Source organism: Haplochromis burtoni, unplaced genomic scaffold (assembly GCF_018398535.1).
Source record: "Haplochromis burtoni strain Fernald_Lab_line unplaced genomic scaffold, NCSU_Asbu1 Contig_36, whole genome shotgun sequence".
Classification (NCBI taxonomy): Eukaryota; Metazoa; Chordata; class Actinopteri; order Cichliformes; family Cichlidae; genus Haplochromis; species Haplochromis burtoni.
The window spans coordinates 2717762-2736426 of record NW_024582397.1 but is presented as its reverse complement, the minus strand read 5'-3'; the positions used below and the strand labels follow the sequence as shown (position 1 = coordinate 2736426).

The window sequence follows — 18665 nt, the reverse complement described above, 5'->3', positions numbered from 1 at the left end:
CTAAACTACTGAAAGGTCGCTGCTTAATGGCTTGCTGCGTTTCATCTGGGCAGTGACACGACTACAGACTAGGGTTGCAAACTGTCCCGTTTTAGCCGACGTGTCCCCTGTAATTAGAAAAAAAATTGGTTTGGCCCGTTACTCTACCTTAAGCGTTACATATATTGACTATTACCTGCAATGTTGCATACGGTGCATCTTTACGCTATGCCCAGTCGGTTGTGCATTATCCTTCCGCCAGAACGTCGCTTATTTGATAGGTTGCCAACTTTTTAACTTGCTACAGATGGCTGTTTGACAGGTTTAAAGTGTTGTTTTTTGTTTTTTTTGTTTTTTTTTTATTTGAAGGGGGGGGGTGCAACCACACTAAGCTGTAGGCTTACCTTCCCCTCTCCATGATATATTTATATTTTATTGATTTACTGCTTCCCCGCAGGACTTTGATAGCAACTGAGTGTATTGCTCTAATACAGACATGACCTTCATGATACAGTTAATAATTTATACCCCTTTTATTTCAGTGAAATATACTGCACCGGGCCCATCTTGCACCAGGTCCAAGAAGCAAAACTGTTTGACGATGATAAGCATTTTGTTGACATGAAGCTGAGGTCGGCTCCTGGTAAGTCGGTCTGGTTTTAAAATAAATAAAAAAAAAATTCAAGGCTCTGAATCATGTGCTTTCCTGCGTTGCTTCTCTCTCCCTGCAGATGATGTTTTGTCGGCCTTTCGCAATCTTTCAAGCAAGTTTCCAAATACAACCATCCCGCCTGTGAAACTGGAGGAGTTTCTCAATACAAGCTTTGATCAACCAGGGACAGAGTTTGAGTCATGGGCTCCGCCGGACTGGCATGAGAAGTGAGATCCAGTGTTTGTTTGCTGCTGAGATTATACTGTGTTTTTAACTGTACCCACATGACTGATTTGCAGGCCAAACTTCCTGAGTGGGATAGCAGATGATAAACTACGCGAGTGGGCAGAAAAGATCCATGGTCTGTGGAAATCTCTTGGCAGAAAGGTGATGAGTAGCAAACTAACAACTTTAATATCCAACCAACCTTCCTCACAAATTTTATGCTTTTGTTTTATCCGTGTTTTTGGTTTTTTTTTTCTTTTTCCAGTTTCTTCTTGAGTTTTAGGAAATATTGATGCACTATTTCCTCTAGTTTTGTTTTGCTGTTGGGTCCACCACTAACCTACGCTTCAGTCCAAACATTTTAAATTAAATATGATTTCCCATCCAGATCCATTCTGATGTTAAAGATCACCCAGAGCTCTACTCTCAGATTTACACCCCACATCCCGTTGTTGTGCCAGGGGGGCGCTTCAGGGAGCTCTACTATTGGTGAGTGAACAATGAAGCCTTTCACCAAGCTGTCTGACAGCTGTGGTAGAGTATCACAAGGTCAGAGAGAAAAGAGATCACAGGAAGTCCCAGGCAGGGGTCTATGCTGATAGCCCACCTACGTGCCATACCCAGAAAGTGATGCAAGTCTCTGTGTCCAACAGGGACTCCTACTGGGTCATCAACGGGCTCCTGCTGTCAGAGATGACAGATACAGCCCATGGAATGATCCAAAACTTCCTCTACCTTGTCAACAGGTAAGCCTTTAAAACGTCTTTCATCATTCAGAGCACTTAAAAACATGTCCACCTCGCTGCAGGTAGTGTACCGTGCAAATTTTCAATAATAAGTCATTTAGTAACCCAAGTTGTGCACTTTGGAAATGGAGCTCTCAGGGGATATTCAAGATTTGTGGAATAAAAGATTTTTTTTTTCCCTCCTACAGATATGGCTTTGTTCCAAATGGTGGGCGGATTTACTATGAAAGGCGCAGTCAGCCTCCATTCCTCACTCTAATGGTGGAGAGCTACTATCAAGCAACCAAGGATAAAGAGTTCCTCAGGTGATATTTAGCCCCAGCTGACGTCCTGCCAGACACATTATCATTCTTTAGCTGCCTTCTGCCTCTTTCAGCATATTAAACATCAGCACCTCCGTGCTCGTGCCTCTCTGTGCCTCCGGTGTTTTGTTGTTCCTACCATACTTAATTAGAATGTGACACTTTAAGTTTTGTGTTTAAGGATATTAAGCAATGTGAAAGTACTGTGAATTAAAAAGCACCTCCTGCTGTCTTTACAATCGGTTTAGAGCGGCTTTACCAGTTCTGGAGGTGGAGTACCAATTCTGGATGGAGAACCGTTCTGTGGATCTAGAATTAAATGGGAAGCAGCATGTACTGAACCGGTATTATGTAGAGGCGGGCTTGCCCAGGTATGTTTAAAGGAAATTTACTTGGTATAAATAACAAATGGATATTTAGGTTGTGGGACTATACTCCATGTCCTCACCTACAACAACCATGTCTGTCTTTCTAGGCCTGAATCTTATCTGGACGATCTGGAATTAGCTGAGGGACTCACTGATGGTAATGGCCTATTAGTGTTCATGGGATGTATTGCACTCTGATGGTCATTTTATTCCAGTTGAGAAAGTGGGAAAAGGGATAATATTATATTCCCAGAGACTCGAGGATCATCTGTGCAAAACAAATTTGCTCTGAAAGTACCCGAGTAATGAATATTTAATGTTAAAACCCATTCATTCACTGAACAACTTTACCACACTTAAAAGAGAACCTGTTTGAAGGGAAAATACTGGAGCTGTATATTTAAGACTAAGTTACTTTCTCCTCCTTTGACAAGTTTTTTTTTTTTTTAATCACCAAAGCTTCTGACAAAAGTGCTAGAAAACAAACATGGCTCAACATGAGGCTGCATATTTAACGAGTAAGTACCACAGTTTAGATGCTGATTTGTTGTGGCTCTACTAGTGTTTTCTTTTTCTTTCCCTCAGGCAAGAAAGAGCAGCTGTGGATGGATCTGAAAACGGGTGCAGAGTCTGGTTGGGACTTTACTTCCCGCTGGTATATAGCTGATGGCGGCGACAACAGTGGCACCCTGAGAGACACGCGCACCAGTCAGATCCTGCCCGCTGACCTCAACGCTTTGCTGTGCCGCAATGAGAAAACTCTTGCGTCGTTTCATCGGCTGCTCGGTGAGCCTTTTTAACCTTGAAACTAACTTGTGCGTGGCTTTTAATTCCTAACTGGTGTTACATAACGGTGATGTGTTACTTCCTGACAGGTGATAGTGACTCAGCTGCAGTATACGACCAGGCTGCAGCGAGGAGGCTGGAGGCGATAGAATCTGTGCTTTGGGATGCTGAGAGGGGAGCCTGGTTTGACTACAACCTGATGACACGCTCCAAAAACTTTGAGTTTTATCCCTCCAACCTGGGACCAATTTGGGCACAGTGCTATTCTCAGCCTGAGATGGGAGAGAAGGCGGTACAGTATCTGAAGGTTGGTTGATATTTTCCTGGAAGAATAGATCATTTTGCCTGTTTTGTTCATCAAAACTAGAAAAGATACACATTTACCTCAAATTAGTTTCCACAAGAAACTGAAACTATTAGCCCTTGAATAATTTTGTTGTTGCTGTTATCAAAGAACTGACATATAAAACCAGAAAGAGATGGTTTTATATGACCCCATCATGCCATTTGTGTGAAAGACCCCTTTAAAATATATTTATCCCATTACATTTGTAAAAATGTCAAGCAGATGTCCAACATGACTAGTCCCCTCCTCTGATGGCAAACTGAGCATTTAAATACTCGGCTCATGAGCTTCTTGACAGTCGCTGAGGGAGCAGAGACATTTAGATTTTTAGCCATGAACTCTTTTTCAGAAGCCAACTTCCAGCAGGATGCAACGTGCTTTTATAAATCATGCTCAGCCACACCAGCAGATGGCACAAACGCACTACAGAGCTTTCATCTATGCACACTCTTGCTTTGTAATGTCTGTGCAGGGGAGTGGAGCTCTCCAGTTTCCCAATGGAGTTCCAACATCACTGAAAGAGTCTGGGCAGCAGTGGGACTATCCTAATGCGTGGCCACCTCTGCAGCACATGCTTATCGATGGTAGGTACCATGAACTTCATCTGCCAACCCACAGTGATGATTCAGCACTTAACAGAACATCCTGTTCTATTGTCAGTGGGTAATTCTTTCTTAAAATGAACAGCAAATTCTAAACATAGGCTCAGCTCTGCACAGTGGATTTCTACAATACAGTTTCTAGGACTATTGATTATCTGTAACCGATAAAACATTCTCATCAGGTCTGCTCAGCGGCTCATCTGTAGCTTTGGATTATAAGTGTCCTCAGCTGATTTAGGCAATTTTCAGTAAACAGTTGAACACATGGCAAAGGTGTGCCATCCAAATGGTCCAATTAGACCTGGAGGATGACCTTGGAAAGTGTGCAAACTGCAGTATAGGGTGGCTTGGGTTTTTTTTTTTCCTGTTTTTTGGAGGGGATGGGGAGGAAGACACATTTTGCTAAAAGTGGTTAAAAATGATTCATGTCATTAGAGGTGTCTGTGCTGTTAAAATCATCCAAGCTAGAGGTCTGAGTCATCCTTAGTTTTACCGTCTTCTTGCTCAAAGTCATAACCAATAACCTTCCATACCACACTGAAGCGAGATGGCTGAACTGAGAAGCCGAGCCGTCCTGACCCGTGTCTGATTTATGATAGCGGCGTCTCTTTGTGAAGACTGAATATGGAAAAACTGAGATCTGTTGTTAAAATTACACCTATTTTTCTTAAGACCAGTTTCATAATGTACTAGTATTTCTTAGACAAGAAGAAAAAATTCAGGTGTTTGTTTTTTTTAATGACTTATTGTGCAGTGGCTTTAGTGATCGAGCCTCCTTGAGAACAAACTGTGTTGGTAATAGAAATAATAATGGCTGCTTGTAGCCTGTTGACTAAATTCAGTGCAATAAATGTTTGGTTATAATTGAGTGTTTTTATGCACATCAGACACGGTGTGCAAAATGTCCTTCCTTTGGGTCTCTCTCTGTCATTCATATATGTATTTATATGTGTATATATAAGTCTTCATCACCTGAAATGCTTTCTCGGCAGCATTGAAATCAGGTGTCTGATGGGACCGGTAAAGACAGCTGCACTACTGGGTTATAAACCTTTCCTTGATTTGTCTACTCCCTTTAATTGTTGGCATTACTGTTGAATTACCTCAGTGCATTAATTAAACAAAAACAAAGCCATGTATAACCAATCATCAAGGGGGATAATGGTATAAAAATGACACTGTATTTTACTTTTCCCTGCTAATTCTAGTAAAAATCCCACCTGAGATGCAAACAATGTCCAAAAGATGGTACTAAAGTCAACACATCCCATGTGGCTTAATCAGAAAAAGGCTAATTTAGAAGTGAGGCCTGATTCATAGTATCGAATCTGAATATGCTGTTTACCTCCAGAATATTAGTCTGCATGTAAATGTAGCTATCGTTTAATTCGACATTAGCTGGCAACATAAAGATGAAACATTACAAACATTTAACAGATTTCTGCTTTGAGCAGCTTAAATAGTTTTTAAATGTTTTAAAAACCCAGGTTTTTCCAAGCTACCTTCAGAGGATGCTAAAAAACTCGCATTCGATTTGGCCCAGCGCTGGATCAAGACAAACTGGCTGGCATACATTAAGTATGAAGCCATGTTTGAAAAGGTGAGTTTTTGAAGGCTTCAGCACTTTGGAGCTCATGTTGCAGTGTGATAACACAGCTGGCTCAGAATGTGCAATTTTCTTCCTCCTGACAGTACGATGTGAACGGAGATGGAAAACCTGGTGGTGGAGGAGAATATGAAGTTCAGGTATTTCCCTTTCATGTGTTGACAGTGTAAAACTAATGTGCTTATAGTCACGCAAGTCTTTCTAATTCCATGCAAAGCCCAGAAAATTCCTCTTCTCTCCTGTTTAACTTGAACACATTTACATGCTCATGCACACACTCTCACTCCTCCTCTTCTTTGTAACATTGTTTTGATAGAAAATCGTTGTCATCCAGTTTTACTTTAGTTTATGAGATGGGAATACTAAGAAAAGCAATGGCTGCATTTCCTGTATTTATTCTGTTGTAGTTTGCTGGTTTAGTGAATATATAAATACCCCTCATGCTGTGCTGTGTTGCCCTGTTCTGCAGCTGGGGTTTGGTTGGACCAATGGCGTGGCGCTGCAGCTCCTAGACCAATATGGGGCGACTCTCACCTCAGGAGGGAGACGCGTCTGATCTGGCCTCCTGCTGCCCCTGGTCATCTTAGCTAGGATCATGCTTGAGTGAGTCGGAGGTGTCAGAAGGACCCGTTGGATTTTTATTATTCCTGGTTTCACTCCTGCTACTGACAGACTTTAAACGCAAATTGACAATGAGACTTAAGCGCATATTGCACGCCTTCTAGACATTTTACAATCCCGATAACTTGCAAGGAACCAGCTATGATTTATTGTAACTAAGGATTACGTTGCTGAATATTTTAGTATGTAACCTCAGAGCTAAGTGATGCATGGTGTTATCAGAAGCCGCAGAACATTTTGGCATTTCTGGCCTCTCTCCAGCGATGCAGGCTGTTGCTCGCTGCTGCTTAGATTACAACATTAACTTGTCTTAGATATTGAACTGACATTACAAACGGCTTTTTCACCTAATTCAGTTATAGAGTTTATTGCTGTACTGTAGCTCAACTCCCACAGAGCCCCTTTATTTGCATGTAAACTGAAGTTGGAATGGAAATGAGTCCATGTGAGAAATAAAATGTGGTCTGCTTGCACTAAATATTTTTAAACCATCACAATGCTTTAATTCATTTTTTTTTTTTACATTTTTTTTTTTACAAGGCACCCGATAAATGTTAGATGACAGTTTTAATATATGGAATTATAAATGCATGATTGGGGGGCTAAATGTTGGGGTTTTTTTTGTTTTAATAGATGTGTTATTAAAGTGTGGGGGAATACATTTTCCTACACATCTACCAGCTGTGCATTAGAAAAATAACTGAATGTTAGAATGACCTTTGCTCCTTTTTGAATATGCACAGTAAAAGTGAATATGCCAACAAAGCAAGACAAAAAAACAGAAAGCAGTGGAATTACATACATGCATTGTATTCAGTGTATCCCTGGTGCATTTAAAAGGCTATTTAAATCCACCATGGGAACACGAGAATGCATCGCTAACAATGCGAGCTACTATTTAGAGAACTAATTAAATGTCTCTTGCAGTGGGGAAAAAACCCAATGGTCTGTTAATTGTTTCTTTATATGACAATCTAAAAGAATGCACTTTTCCTTTGTTTTCTGAACTGTTTTGCTGTATTTTGCTAGAAGAACCACAGTACTGTTAAATATTTTACATTAAAATCATTTAGTCATCATGGGTTATGAGGCTTTAAATTTGGCCTCGTTTAGACAATAAAAAAATCTTAAACCCTGCAGAGGCATTGTACTCTGCTGAATATAACTTCAAACAAAAACTGTCAATAATTGAAGAAGAAACAAAGACAAATCAACCCTTTTTTCCTAGGTCTGATTGTACAAAGGAACTCTTTCTGTTTTTGCCATTTATGCCTACATCTATGGTGACATCCTGGTCAAGCATGAAATTAAGTCTATATAGATATTCAAATGGTTGTCAAAAAAGTAATGAGAAATTTGCCTTTTTAAGAAGAAATTGCATCCTCCTTTGGTGTGAAGATGTGAGCCCTAAGCAGGGATTTCACTGCATCCCTCTCTTTAGCATGAGTGAACACAACAGATTGACTGCAATTTAAATAGGCAAAAGGCCAATAGGTGCAGTAGTCCGTGCAACCCCAAAGATCACACTGTAGTAATGTCCTATTGTGGGTCTCAATCTACAAGGCATATAGCTGGCAGCTTCTTTTTTTTTATTTTATTTTTTATATACATATAACTCATACAGTGGCAGCCTTGTGTGCTGTGTTTAGAGATGTTTAAGCAGCAGGCAGCAGTCATTGTGTTTTCAGCCCTTGCTGACAGCAGTAACTCAAGTAGAACCTGCTCTATTTGATAACTCCCACATTATCATGCTGTTTTAGCAGAAATGGGTTGTGCTCAGTTAATGAGATCGAGCTCTAAAGTGTGGAAAAAAGTCGTCCGGCAGTAAAGCGGCAATGAGGTGACAAGGCGGTGCGTTTGTGTGCACACAAGCATGTGCATTTAATTACAAGTACCTGAGGACATTATTTTAAGAAGCCCACTCGTTGGGTGGTGCATGAATTGTAAAGTACTGGTGACAACTGGATTACATGTTGTTTTGGAAGCAAAGGTCAGAGTGTCTTCTTGTCAGCAGTCATCCAGTAACAACCCCTGTGTACAAAAGCAGCATACTAACTTTGCTTAAAGTTCACATTTTTCTATTATTTTTTTTATCAATCTGATACATTTTTGTGATGTTTTTACCTGATGCAGAAAAGGTGCACTTAAAGCCATGTGATGGATTTGGGGATTATTTTTTTTATTTTATTTTAAATTCCACATGTAATCCCATTAATCTTCTCTACTCTGTGCACCTCTGGCCTTGGATATGTTAATAGTACTAGTGGCACAGAAGCAGCCCCCGATTTCCATAATGAGAATAAGATGCAGGGTGATATGCAAAAATGTGTGAAATCTTATCAAATGGCAGCAAAGGTGGGGGGATAAAATAGGTAGGCATGGCAGACAATAGAGGTAGATGTGTCTGCGTGGCTTTGAATGGAAGCCCATGCTTCAGTGCTGCCTCCTGGCTCAGCTTTCACTAGCCTCTACAGCACACATCACAGACTGCACGTTATCCACTGAGTCCTCATGGTGCCACTCTGTGCTGCAGAACCCTGCTTTGCTCTGCCAGGATAATCCCCACCCTACCTACTTACATCCCTGCAATCTGTGAAGACCCACAGTGGAGATGTGCTGGGAGGGAGGCTGTCTGTCCTCTGATGGTGAATCAAAGAGCCAGACGTGGTTCCTTGGCCACCACTGACTCCTATTCAACATGCTCTAATCAATCACTAATTTGAGGGATCACGCCTGTCTTTCTGTGTAATATTACCTTAATTATGACTGCGGCCTCCACAAGAAATGTTGTCTCCATCTTGGTAGCTAAACTGTTTATAGAGGAAAGCAACTCCTTGACCTCTAAACTGGAAAGATTGGCTACATTGGAGGCATTATACAGATAGAGAAGGGACAGCTTAGTAATATTGATTCTGTACTGTCCGGCTATCTGACTTTTTATAATCAATAACTCTTGAAGAATCGTTTCTATAGAATTTCTCCTGCATGAGATTTTAAAATTCAGTCTAACAGTCGAAGAGCTTCTAGTGGGAGACTTTAACGTCTTGGCTCATCTGCAGCGTTCAATCTAGTGAGAAATTTTTCAACAAGTGAGAGCTCAAAATAATTTGACCTTCCTTGTGAATTCCATAAATTTTTTTAATAAAAGGCTTCTTGTTGGCTCTCACACACATTTGTTGTTAGTGCAGCTGCAGATATATTCTGGTTTACTTACAACCGGTTACGTTTACGGCCACATCTAGAACTACAGCCAACTGGCCAACATTTTATAGGCTGTTTAAAAACTTTATTTTAAAGTGTCGAATTAATATCTAAACTAAATATGCACAAATAACTTACTGGTACAAAAAAAATATTCAGCGATGTCTCCAGTGTTGTGTGGGTGTGGTTAGAATGGATTTAATCAGCAAAGCTGGCAACACAAGCAAACAGCTCCACATCTGTCACTGCATGTTGATCCAGATGTAGCTAAAGAGATGGGCGTACAGAAGCATGTAACTGAGTTTCGCATATTTAAAATGGGTAAGAAAATCCTGCTTGAATTTAAAGAAAAGTCAGTAAAAAAAAATCTTATGAATTTGGAAAATTTGGTTATAAAATAGAACTGTACACAAACAGATTTTTGATAAATTCGTGGAAGGACTTGGTGAACTCTTAAAGCACAGCTTGTGTTTGTGCTTTAACTGCTTCCTTTTTCCAGTAACTTTCTAGACATCTCAGAAGGATAAATGCATTTCTTTTCTGTTGGATACTCCCTCCCTCCCTCCTTCTCTCCTATCCAAAACACTTAGGACCTTTGTCCCAATGTGCCACTGTGAGGTAGTAGAGCTCTTTGCTGTAGTGGATGCCTTGTTTACTCAGCTATGCCCTTTGATTCTGGTAGCCATACAATCAATATGGACCCCACAAAAGCTTCTCAGTATTTGTAGAGTGGCACAGAGTCCTTACCTCCTAACTGACCATTTTTATCCGGAACTTATAGTAGGAAAAAAATATCTAATCCCACACTCCATAAGCATATAGAATCTTTTCCCATCATGCTCATTTTTCCATCACCCAGCTGAGTGAGGTGTCAGTGTGATTACTGGCTCAGATCAATAGTCTGCTGTCGTTGAGGACTTGAATTGTTCGATTTGGACTGCATGCTCTTCACTCTGAGAGGGAGACGCTTTTGTTTTGATGGAGTTGAGAGTGATCGTGCATTTTGTACGTGGTAAGGGTGTAAGGTCATCACATTTCTGCTTTCAGAATACTTTCACCCGGAGATGAAAGCAGTGTTGCGCTAACTGGGGCTGCGTGACTGCAGAAGGTACTGTGTGACAACACAAGCTGAGTCTTTTTTTTGTACACAGTGGGTTTGACTGCATGGTAGCGCCATCGCGGGATGCAAACAAGTCAGTCAAACAGCCAAGCAGGGGAGCCATGCCTGGAGAGGGGGGTGAGCCAGAATCAGGAGGGAATGGAAATCAAGGGAGTGAAAGAGAGCACATGAGGAGCTCTGCTTATTACAGCTGCACAGATGGTGCAGCAGATGAGATGGGAGGGATAGATGGATAGATGAGGAATGAAAGTAAGACGGGGAAAGGGAGAAATGGCAGCAAAGCTCGTGCTTGACAGTGTACATAAGGAGCTCCCAATTGGAAGACTTCCAAGGGAAATACTTACATATTTATTGTGCTGTGGCCAGTTGGAAACTTTCTTTCTACCTCCAATTCGTCAGCAAGAAAAATGGCTGAGGAAACGCCGGTGAAATATTAATTTCATTGCAGCACTAAAGGTAGAAGGTATAGAGTGGCATACGGTGTAACATCCTGAGGGGGAGGGGGATGCCAGGGTTCAAACTCCACAGACGAGGAAGGGTCGAAGTAGTGCGGACACATGGGCAGTGGAGGAAGAGAAGGAAGGAAATTAAATTATTGGGAGGAGGATTTAGTGAAGCCCATGAGTCTGCAACTGCAGGGGAGACATATTTGAATAGCCCAGATTTTGTGCTTTGCAAGCTATTATTCCACACGCAGTCAATATTCACCCTGTCTGTCTCCCAGAGATAAATGCCAAAGTAATAAGAGCAAAAAGACATTTCACACGTGTATTTAAAAAGACGTATTAAACCAGCAATAAAGCTTCACACTACTCTACTTTCCCGTTTTTGATTGATTTTATACATTGAAATTTAGACTGAGCACAGTCTGGATAAGTATTATTAAAGAAGATTTGATTCTAAATTATATGTCAATCAGCAATGAATAATGATAAGTGATTGTGCTTCTTTTAAAGCATATACAGTATGCGTTTCAGTAATCAGAGAATGCTCACAATTCATGATCTCAGCTCAGTGGAAGTGGAGGAAAAACTGAGCTTCTGGCACCTACTGTGTTACTTCAGATTCCCTTATGTTTTTTCTTAGCACCAAGTGTTCCTTCAGCATACATATGCTCACTGGAGTATTACTGAACGTATATCTGGTATATAGCACTTGCAAGCATGCATAAATTCACAGTAGACACTCCAGTAATTAAACTACAAACATGACACTTCCAAATGAATCTGTGTGGCAAAATTAGAATACTACATGTATATTTTAAGCACAAAGTATGTTATGATTATTGAGGTGAACTGGTCCTACTTAAAAAATATCAACAAAATTTGCAAAGCCCACTGCACCTGAGCTACCAGTTAGACATTATCGTCAGGGTTTAAGCAGTGGTTTTTCTTCAATTGCCTGTTATTAATTATCACATGCAGTTGAGTTATTATCAAAGCCCTTGCTAATAGAAGTGAAACCACTGTACAGTTCATAACTAATTACCACCAAAATGGATTAATTAAAGTAAGATGCACCTTCATAAGACTTGCACATCCTGGGAAATCATTTGAACACTAATGCACACTTCATAAAGTTACCAAATGAAGAGGTTTATTATTAAACTATATAACATATGGGTTATTAGATGAGATATTCCCACTCAGTGCCCCAGGCAATTTATTTTTTGACCATTTTGTGTCAAGTTCTGTATGTGGAATTGATGCTCTTAAATGGGAAAACAAAAGGAATCACTGTTTCTTTTAGGGAATGACATTAATGCATTTCTTTTAAAAGCATAAGCATCTGTGAGACGCTGCTGTAGCTCACCTGGTTGAGCACGTGACCTACAGGTCACAGCAGGAGTCTGAGTCCGCACTCTGCCCCTGACCATTTGACTATGCTCTCAAATAAATAAGCATTAAACATACAGCAGCAGACATGGGCGAAGGCTCTGTTAACTAGAAGAATTTTCAAACATAAGATTTAGGGCTTGATGATAGTCGGGGATAGATTATACTTAATTAATGCATTGTTATTCCATTTTTAGCAGTCTGCAGTGATAGTCTGGATCCTTTTAAAACATTTGAACTGAGATGTTTAGATTCAGTAAATAAAGTTGATAGAACAGCAAATACTTCAAATTTGCAGCTGAACTTTGAAGAGAGACAGTTTTGACTGACTGATTGATGTTTACACTTTCAAGCTACAACCTGAAAATAACATTCTGTTGAAATTAATTCATCTGAAATCATGCTGACAATGTTGATTAAACACGTCAATTTACACCATGAATAATAGTAATCTTCACATTCTGACACAGCATATGTTCAAATCTAGTTTCTACAGGTCCTGACTCACAACTAAGTGATTCATTTTTATTTACTGATACATGACACGCACATTATTTCTACGTTACATAAAAACAGTTTCTTGGAGATTGTGAAAGTGAGATAATGGGATCAGAGGTTCTGCCAGGTTCTCCCAAACATGGTCATTACTATTCACCTAATTGATGACTGACTTTTTCACTTGGAAGTTCTCTAATCTGGAACTTCATCATTGATAATAACAATAGTATACCATTAATTGGCCTTCCATTGAATTTGTTGTAGGAAGGAGCCTCCTTGTCATTTTCATCACTTACCAAAAAACTGAAAATTTCCCAAAAGCTGGAGTAGGGTGTGATGCACCATAAACACACTACGGAACCAAGAACTAAAGTTTTGATAGTCTGTTGAACTGAAAAAGTGAGCCTTTAATGAGACAACAGTGGATAAAAACAGCAGGAAGAGTGGAAAAGGAAGAAAAAACAAGTGTCAGAACAAATTCAGAAACTCAGCATGTCTTCCTGTGCAGCAGCAAGTATTTTGTCGCTGATAAGTCAAATATGCAAATGTCAGTTTTAGGTTACTATGTTTTTTTTTTGGAAGTCAAATGGAACCATTTTGAAAGTATGAAGCTTGTGCCAAAGTTGAATACGGATTATTAAGAAAGCTTTAAGTTTGCAGTCACATGCACTGAAGGAATATTCATTTTAAAACACGCAGAAAAATACTAAAAACACAATCGTGTGTGTAGAATTTCCTATTAAATTAAAACTCATGTGTGAGTGTGGTGTGGGATAACTGAAATGACCCTTCGGTGACCTAAGACGATCCTCGTAGTGGTGGTGTTCTTTTCACGAGGGTCGGATGGACCCAGAGCAAAACCTCCTGAGAGGCATGCTGAGCAGCTCCTGGAGCTCAATTCCACTTTGGCTCATTATGAGCACAGGAGGTGGTGGATGTGAGTCACAGAACTGCAGCGTAGATCTGTCAGAGAAAAATCGGAGCTGGTTGGCAGCAGGTTTGACAAAATCTCATTGGTTGAGAGTAAATAGCAGGAACGGGGAGAGCAAACAGGACCAATTATTTGCACAGATTTTTATGTCTAAACATGCAAATCAAAAGTGGTCCTTCTGATTTAGTCTGGATTGCTACCATCTGATTTATGATTCCAACACATGAGCATACAGCATACCGGTGTACACATCCCTTATTTTTTGTCTTAGGCTGCACATTGTAATACCCGTTCCAGTCGTGTTAATCAGTATGCAGTTGCTTCTCTCTTTCTATTGTACCTGTTTATGAACAAACTAGATATCTGTAGTCGAGTGCAAGCTGTGTCATCCTGTGATTAACATGCACACATTGGCAAATTCTGTATTTGATGATGAAGCCAATTCATTCTCTCTGCATAAACAAAACAAAGGAGGCTCTTTTTGCCACTCTCTCCCTTTCCTATCCCCTTATTAGGAATGCGCACCATCTGAATATTCACGAAGGTCAGGTCAAGACCATATTTGTCCACTGGAGACCTGTTACGTCCCATTGGAAAGGAATAATAAAAAGAAACCAATTTCCTCTTTTGTCAAAGCCGTGTGAACCATGTAATCAGCAAATCCTTCCAGAACAGCCTTCAGGAGGGAAAGAAAAGAGGATTTCATTTTAAGGAAATATTGGAGCTTCACAGCTTTTATTGTGTTTGACTGTCATCTATTCTAAATGGAAAATTTGCTGGGTCTTATGATATATTATACCCCAGCGTGCCATTCACTGCTGCATCTTGGTGATTTTTTTTCTCTTTTTGTCTTGTCCACAAGGAAATAGCCCTCGGTTCATTTCATCTACTTTAATATCTGATATGCAGATGCAGATTTAGAAAAAAAAGCTATATTCTTATCAGATGTCATCTTGTCAATTTAAAAAGTCAGCAGAAAGGAGGTGAGCAAAAATGACTTTTAATAATTAATAGCATGCGATGGCAAAGATTCTGTGTTAGTGTTTGAGGCAAGCATTTCTCTGTGGGTGTGGGCTCGAGAATCGGTGCAAACGTTGTCCCAGGTGTTGTTCTACCAGATGGGCTTAGGATGCAATGATAATATATTCCCCAAGCGTTGGCTCTGCCTTTGAAAAATGCTGGTGCTGGGAGAAGATGGCCTTATGCTGTTTGAAAGGCAAGCCGCAGGGGGGACAGATGCTCTGATATTCCAGCAGGAGTGTAGCTGCGGGGCCTCATGGTTGTTCTCTGCCTAGCAGGGGGAAGATCGTTTGAGTCACGCCTACGCTGCTCAGCGGGAGAAGCCGGGGAAAATGGCAGGCGGTGAGCAGTGGCATGCCTCTCGGGTCACGTTGCTGAATTTACCAATGAGAGCAAAACGGGAAGAACTGATCACAGGCTGTACTACACAATTCAGACAATGTTAGCGAGGGTGTGTGTGTTGCTCAGTACTTTCAAATGTACAATAAACGCAAATGGTTTTTGGTTTTTGACCCTTCAAAACAACAACAAAGTAATTAGTTTCATTAGAGGCCAGTTAGATCTGAGAAGACATGAAGAGGCGGAGTGGAAACTCAAGCCTATTAATTAGTTTACCACTGCTGACACTGTGAATCTCTTAATTGCTTAACAAAGTAAAATTCTCAGTGGAATAGATATTCTCAGTAGTTCATATTTTACTAAACCACACAAGTCCAACCTGGGAAAACCGCCCATCCAGAGTGAGCTTTTCCCTCACATCACATAATTATACAGAGTTCAAAGTCTCGTTTCTTGTAATAGTTTCACAATATTGGTCCCAGTTCATCTCTTTTGAAGTATCAAGTTTAATTTTCATTATGTTACAATAAATGAGCCAGGATTTGAAAAGTGAAGGAAAAATGTCTATGACTAGCATCAGATCAGTGCGCGCAAATTTAATCAGCTGACGGATTTTCAGAATCAGCTGTCGCTAATCGAGTTAGACAGCTTCTCGGGGCCCGTAAATCTCAGTCTCGGGAAAAACGGACCGATTGTGGTTATGGAACTGCACGCGGCCGCTTAGGCAGAAGACGAGCCGCAGTGAGAGAGACCTTTTTTTTTTTTTTTTTTTTTTTGAGACAGCACCTAAATACAGGTTGTCAACAGGATAATGTGAGCGCCTTAGAAATGGGCACCAAGGTTAGGTTGAACGCCAATTAGCAAAATGTATTAGCTACAGAAAAAGTGTGACAGGGGCAGTCAGGACAGTTTTTTTTTTTTTTTAATTAATTTATTTTTTTATGCATATTGGAAGGACTGCATTAAAACTTGTTGATTCTTGGCAGTGTTTAGCTTTTTTTGATATTAGAAGCAGGTTGGTCTTGGGAGGCATTAAACTGGTGCATATTTGTGCAGATGGGACACATGTGGATTCAGGATTTGTGTTCATATTGTCTACTGTGTATGAAGCAGAAATCTCCAGTGTTGAAAAATTAAGGGATGTAACAGCTGTGCTGATATATGTAGCTGCTGACTGTCTGCTTGGCTTCACCTCGCCTAATTTGAGTCATTAAAATTTACTTTTTAGAGCGTTTATTGAATTAAACTCCACGCCGATAACTGGTCCAAGAAGTCTGTGCTTCAGTTTTGATCAATTCAAAGTAAAAAAACAAAACAAGTCTGTAATCAGGCCTGTCTCAAAGAGTGGCCAGAAAAAGAGCATGCTTTATTTTTCCCAAGCAGGGCAAATTCCGAGCATGAGCCCTCTGTCCATGTGTCAGCACCAACACTGGTCTATGAACAGTGAAGAGCAAAAACTAAAGTTTAGGTGTGCGAGTTTCCAGAGGCGCGCACACACACCTGTCAGTAAGAATTTATAAATGAGACAACAATGAATGTTTCCTAATCCTGATCTATCAAAATGCTAACAGGAGCTGAAGTTGTTGTTTCCTGCTTCTAGCTGTTTCAGTTTATTACACTGCAACTTCATAGGATCCATGTATGATTCACAACTTTGATACAAAGAGGATCAGTCAGGAACAGGAATCCAAAATCAACTAAAACTAAGTTTAAAAACTAAAATATTAGTAAACAGCAGATAGAAAAATGTTTATTTCACTATTAGAAAAGATTAGTCTGTATATGTGTAATGATTACTGTATCATTAGTCAGAGATGGGCTGTAATCTGATTACTTTTTTCAAGTAACGAGTAAAGTAAGGATTACTATTGCAAAAACGGTAATTAGATTACCGTTACTTTCCCGTAGGAACGCTGCGTTACTGCATTACTAAAACCGTGATTTTTTTTTTTTTTGGCGAGAATGTCTCGCGAGTGCACCGTTAGTGACAACAGCTGTGTGCAGATCAACAATGGATCATATATCGATTGTGGGAGAGAGTATGAGCGTGCAGCGTTTAAAGCGTGGAAGTACTGACCTTACTTTGAGTTTGATTCCATAGAAAGTGACAAAAACATTAGCGTCCATCGTGCGTGGGAAGAAAACTTCTTTTTACAGCGAAAAAAACCCCTAAACTTTCAAGCAAGCACCGAGTAGCTACGACATAATGGGAAATTCACAGAGAAACTCGCGGATTCTTCCACTGACCGCGGCACACCTGCACCAGGGTAAACCTCCGCCTACCGCAGTCCTGCTTTACAGGTGAAAATAGAGCAAAAGGACCGCTGAGTCTTTGACTTTATTTATTTTCTGCTGTGTTTTACTTGCATCTATTTGAAAGAGTGAGTGTAAACACAAAAAATATTTTATTTTATGTGCTGGAATGTGCAGAAAATAGGTTTCAATGTTAAACTAATTTATTCAAGTCAGAGAATGGTGCATATAATTACATTTTTGCTTCATGCATAAAGTTAAAAGATTAAAACTAATAAAACAAGTTAAACAAAGACTTTTCCATTTGATTACATTTTGTATGATTATGTAGAAAAAGTAGAATTGGGCTGAAAGATCTATCGCTTTATCACCTCTTCAGGTTGTAAATCGGGTTTTTAAAAAGTAACTAAGTAATTAATTACCTTTGAAAATAAGTAATCAGTAAAGTAACGGGATTACTTTTTTGGGGAAGTAATAAGTAATTAGTTACTGATTACTTCAAGTAACTTGACCAACACTGATTATAGTTCACATGCATCATGCATGCAAACTATCATCTGTTGTGACCTTGTTACAGTTTAAATAAAGTAGCATTGCACTATAAATGCACTGCCAAAGCACCAGAGTATAAAATACACAGTGATTAATATAAATAACTAAAATACGTATATATTATTTGTACACAGTATTTAGATGCATCATATGTCGTTTGCTAAAAACAGCAGCAATGACTACATGCAAATGTGATTTTTGTGAACAACACAGACTATAGACTACTGATAATTAACAAATTACTTGGAGTTTTATTGTGTTGCAGGACAAATGGCTTTAAATATATATGACACCTCTGGGCTACTCAAAATCTGCGGGCAGTACACTGTCTATCCACGCATCATGAAAGCCAAACTCAAATTGCATCAAAGAACATGGGTACTGACAATTTGGGATTTACAGATATTGCTCCCATGGTAGGATTGTTTCTAATGGGGGATTTAGGGCTCGAATGATCTCTTACATTGACTGACAATGGAGACTGAAGGCAAAACATTTCCCCAAACCATCTGCAGCATATTCTAAATCCTCCTCAAGTGGGCAGAGCACTCAGTTCAAGGTGAAAGTCAGGCGATTACAATCGCACCCGTTTGGTTTCCAGGACAAAATAGAGGCAGCTCTTGGAGAAGACACGTCCCCGTATTGTTCCTTTCTGGCCTCGCTGAATTGCGAAGAGGCCTTGG

The 18665-nt window shown here is 40.0% G+C and overlaps 1 protein-coding gene across 3 annotated transcripts in view; it reads left to right on the top strand.

The window, feature by feature from the left end:
- The window catches only part of treh (trehalase (brush-border membrane glycoprotein)), a 52548-nt gene that overhangs the window by 511 nt on the left and 33372 nt on the right, over positions 1–18665 (top strand). Inside the window, exons 2-15 of one of the 3 annotated variants that reach the window (XM_005936808.2) lie at positions 522–622; positions 711–858; positions 931–1018; positions 1245–1345; positions 1510–1602; positions 1791–1907; positions 2153–2275; positions 2380–2429; positions 2858–3058; positions 3148–3365; positions 3877–3988; positions 5494–5606; positions 5699–5752; positions 6082–9577. In XM_005936808.2, the coding sequence (XP_005936870.1) occupies positions 522–622; positions 711–858; positions 931–1018; positions 1245–1345; positions 1510–1602; positions 1791–1907; positions 2153–2275; positions 2380–2429; positions 2858–3058; positions 3148–3365; positions 3877–3988; positions 5494–5606; positions 5699–5752; positions 6082–6168 (1606 nt within the window). In that variant the 3' untranslated portion in view covers positions 6169–9577. Of the gene's footprint in view, positions 1–521; positions 623–710; positions 859–930; positions 1019–1244; positions 1346–1509; positions 1603–1790; positions 1908–2152; positions 2276–2379; positions 2430–2857; positions 3059–3147; positions 3366–3876; positions 3989–5493; positions 5607–5698; positions 5753–6081; positions 9578–18665 lie in introns of those variants that run through there. The other 2 variants (XM_005936809.2, XM_042219693.1) reach the window with 2 other exon arrangements.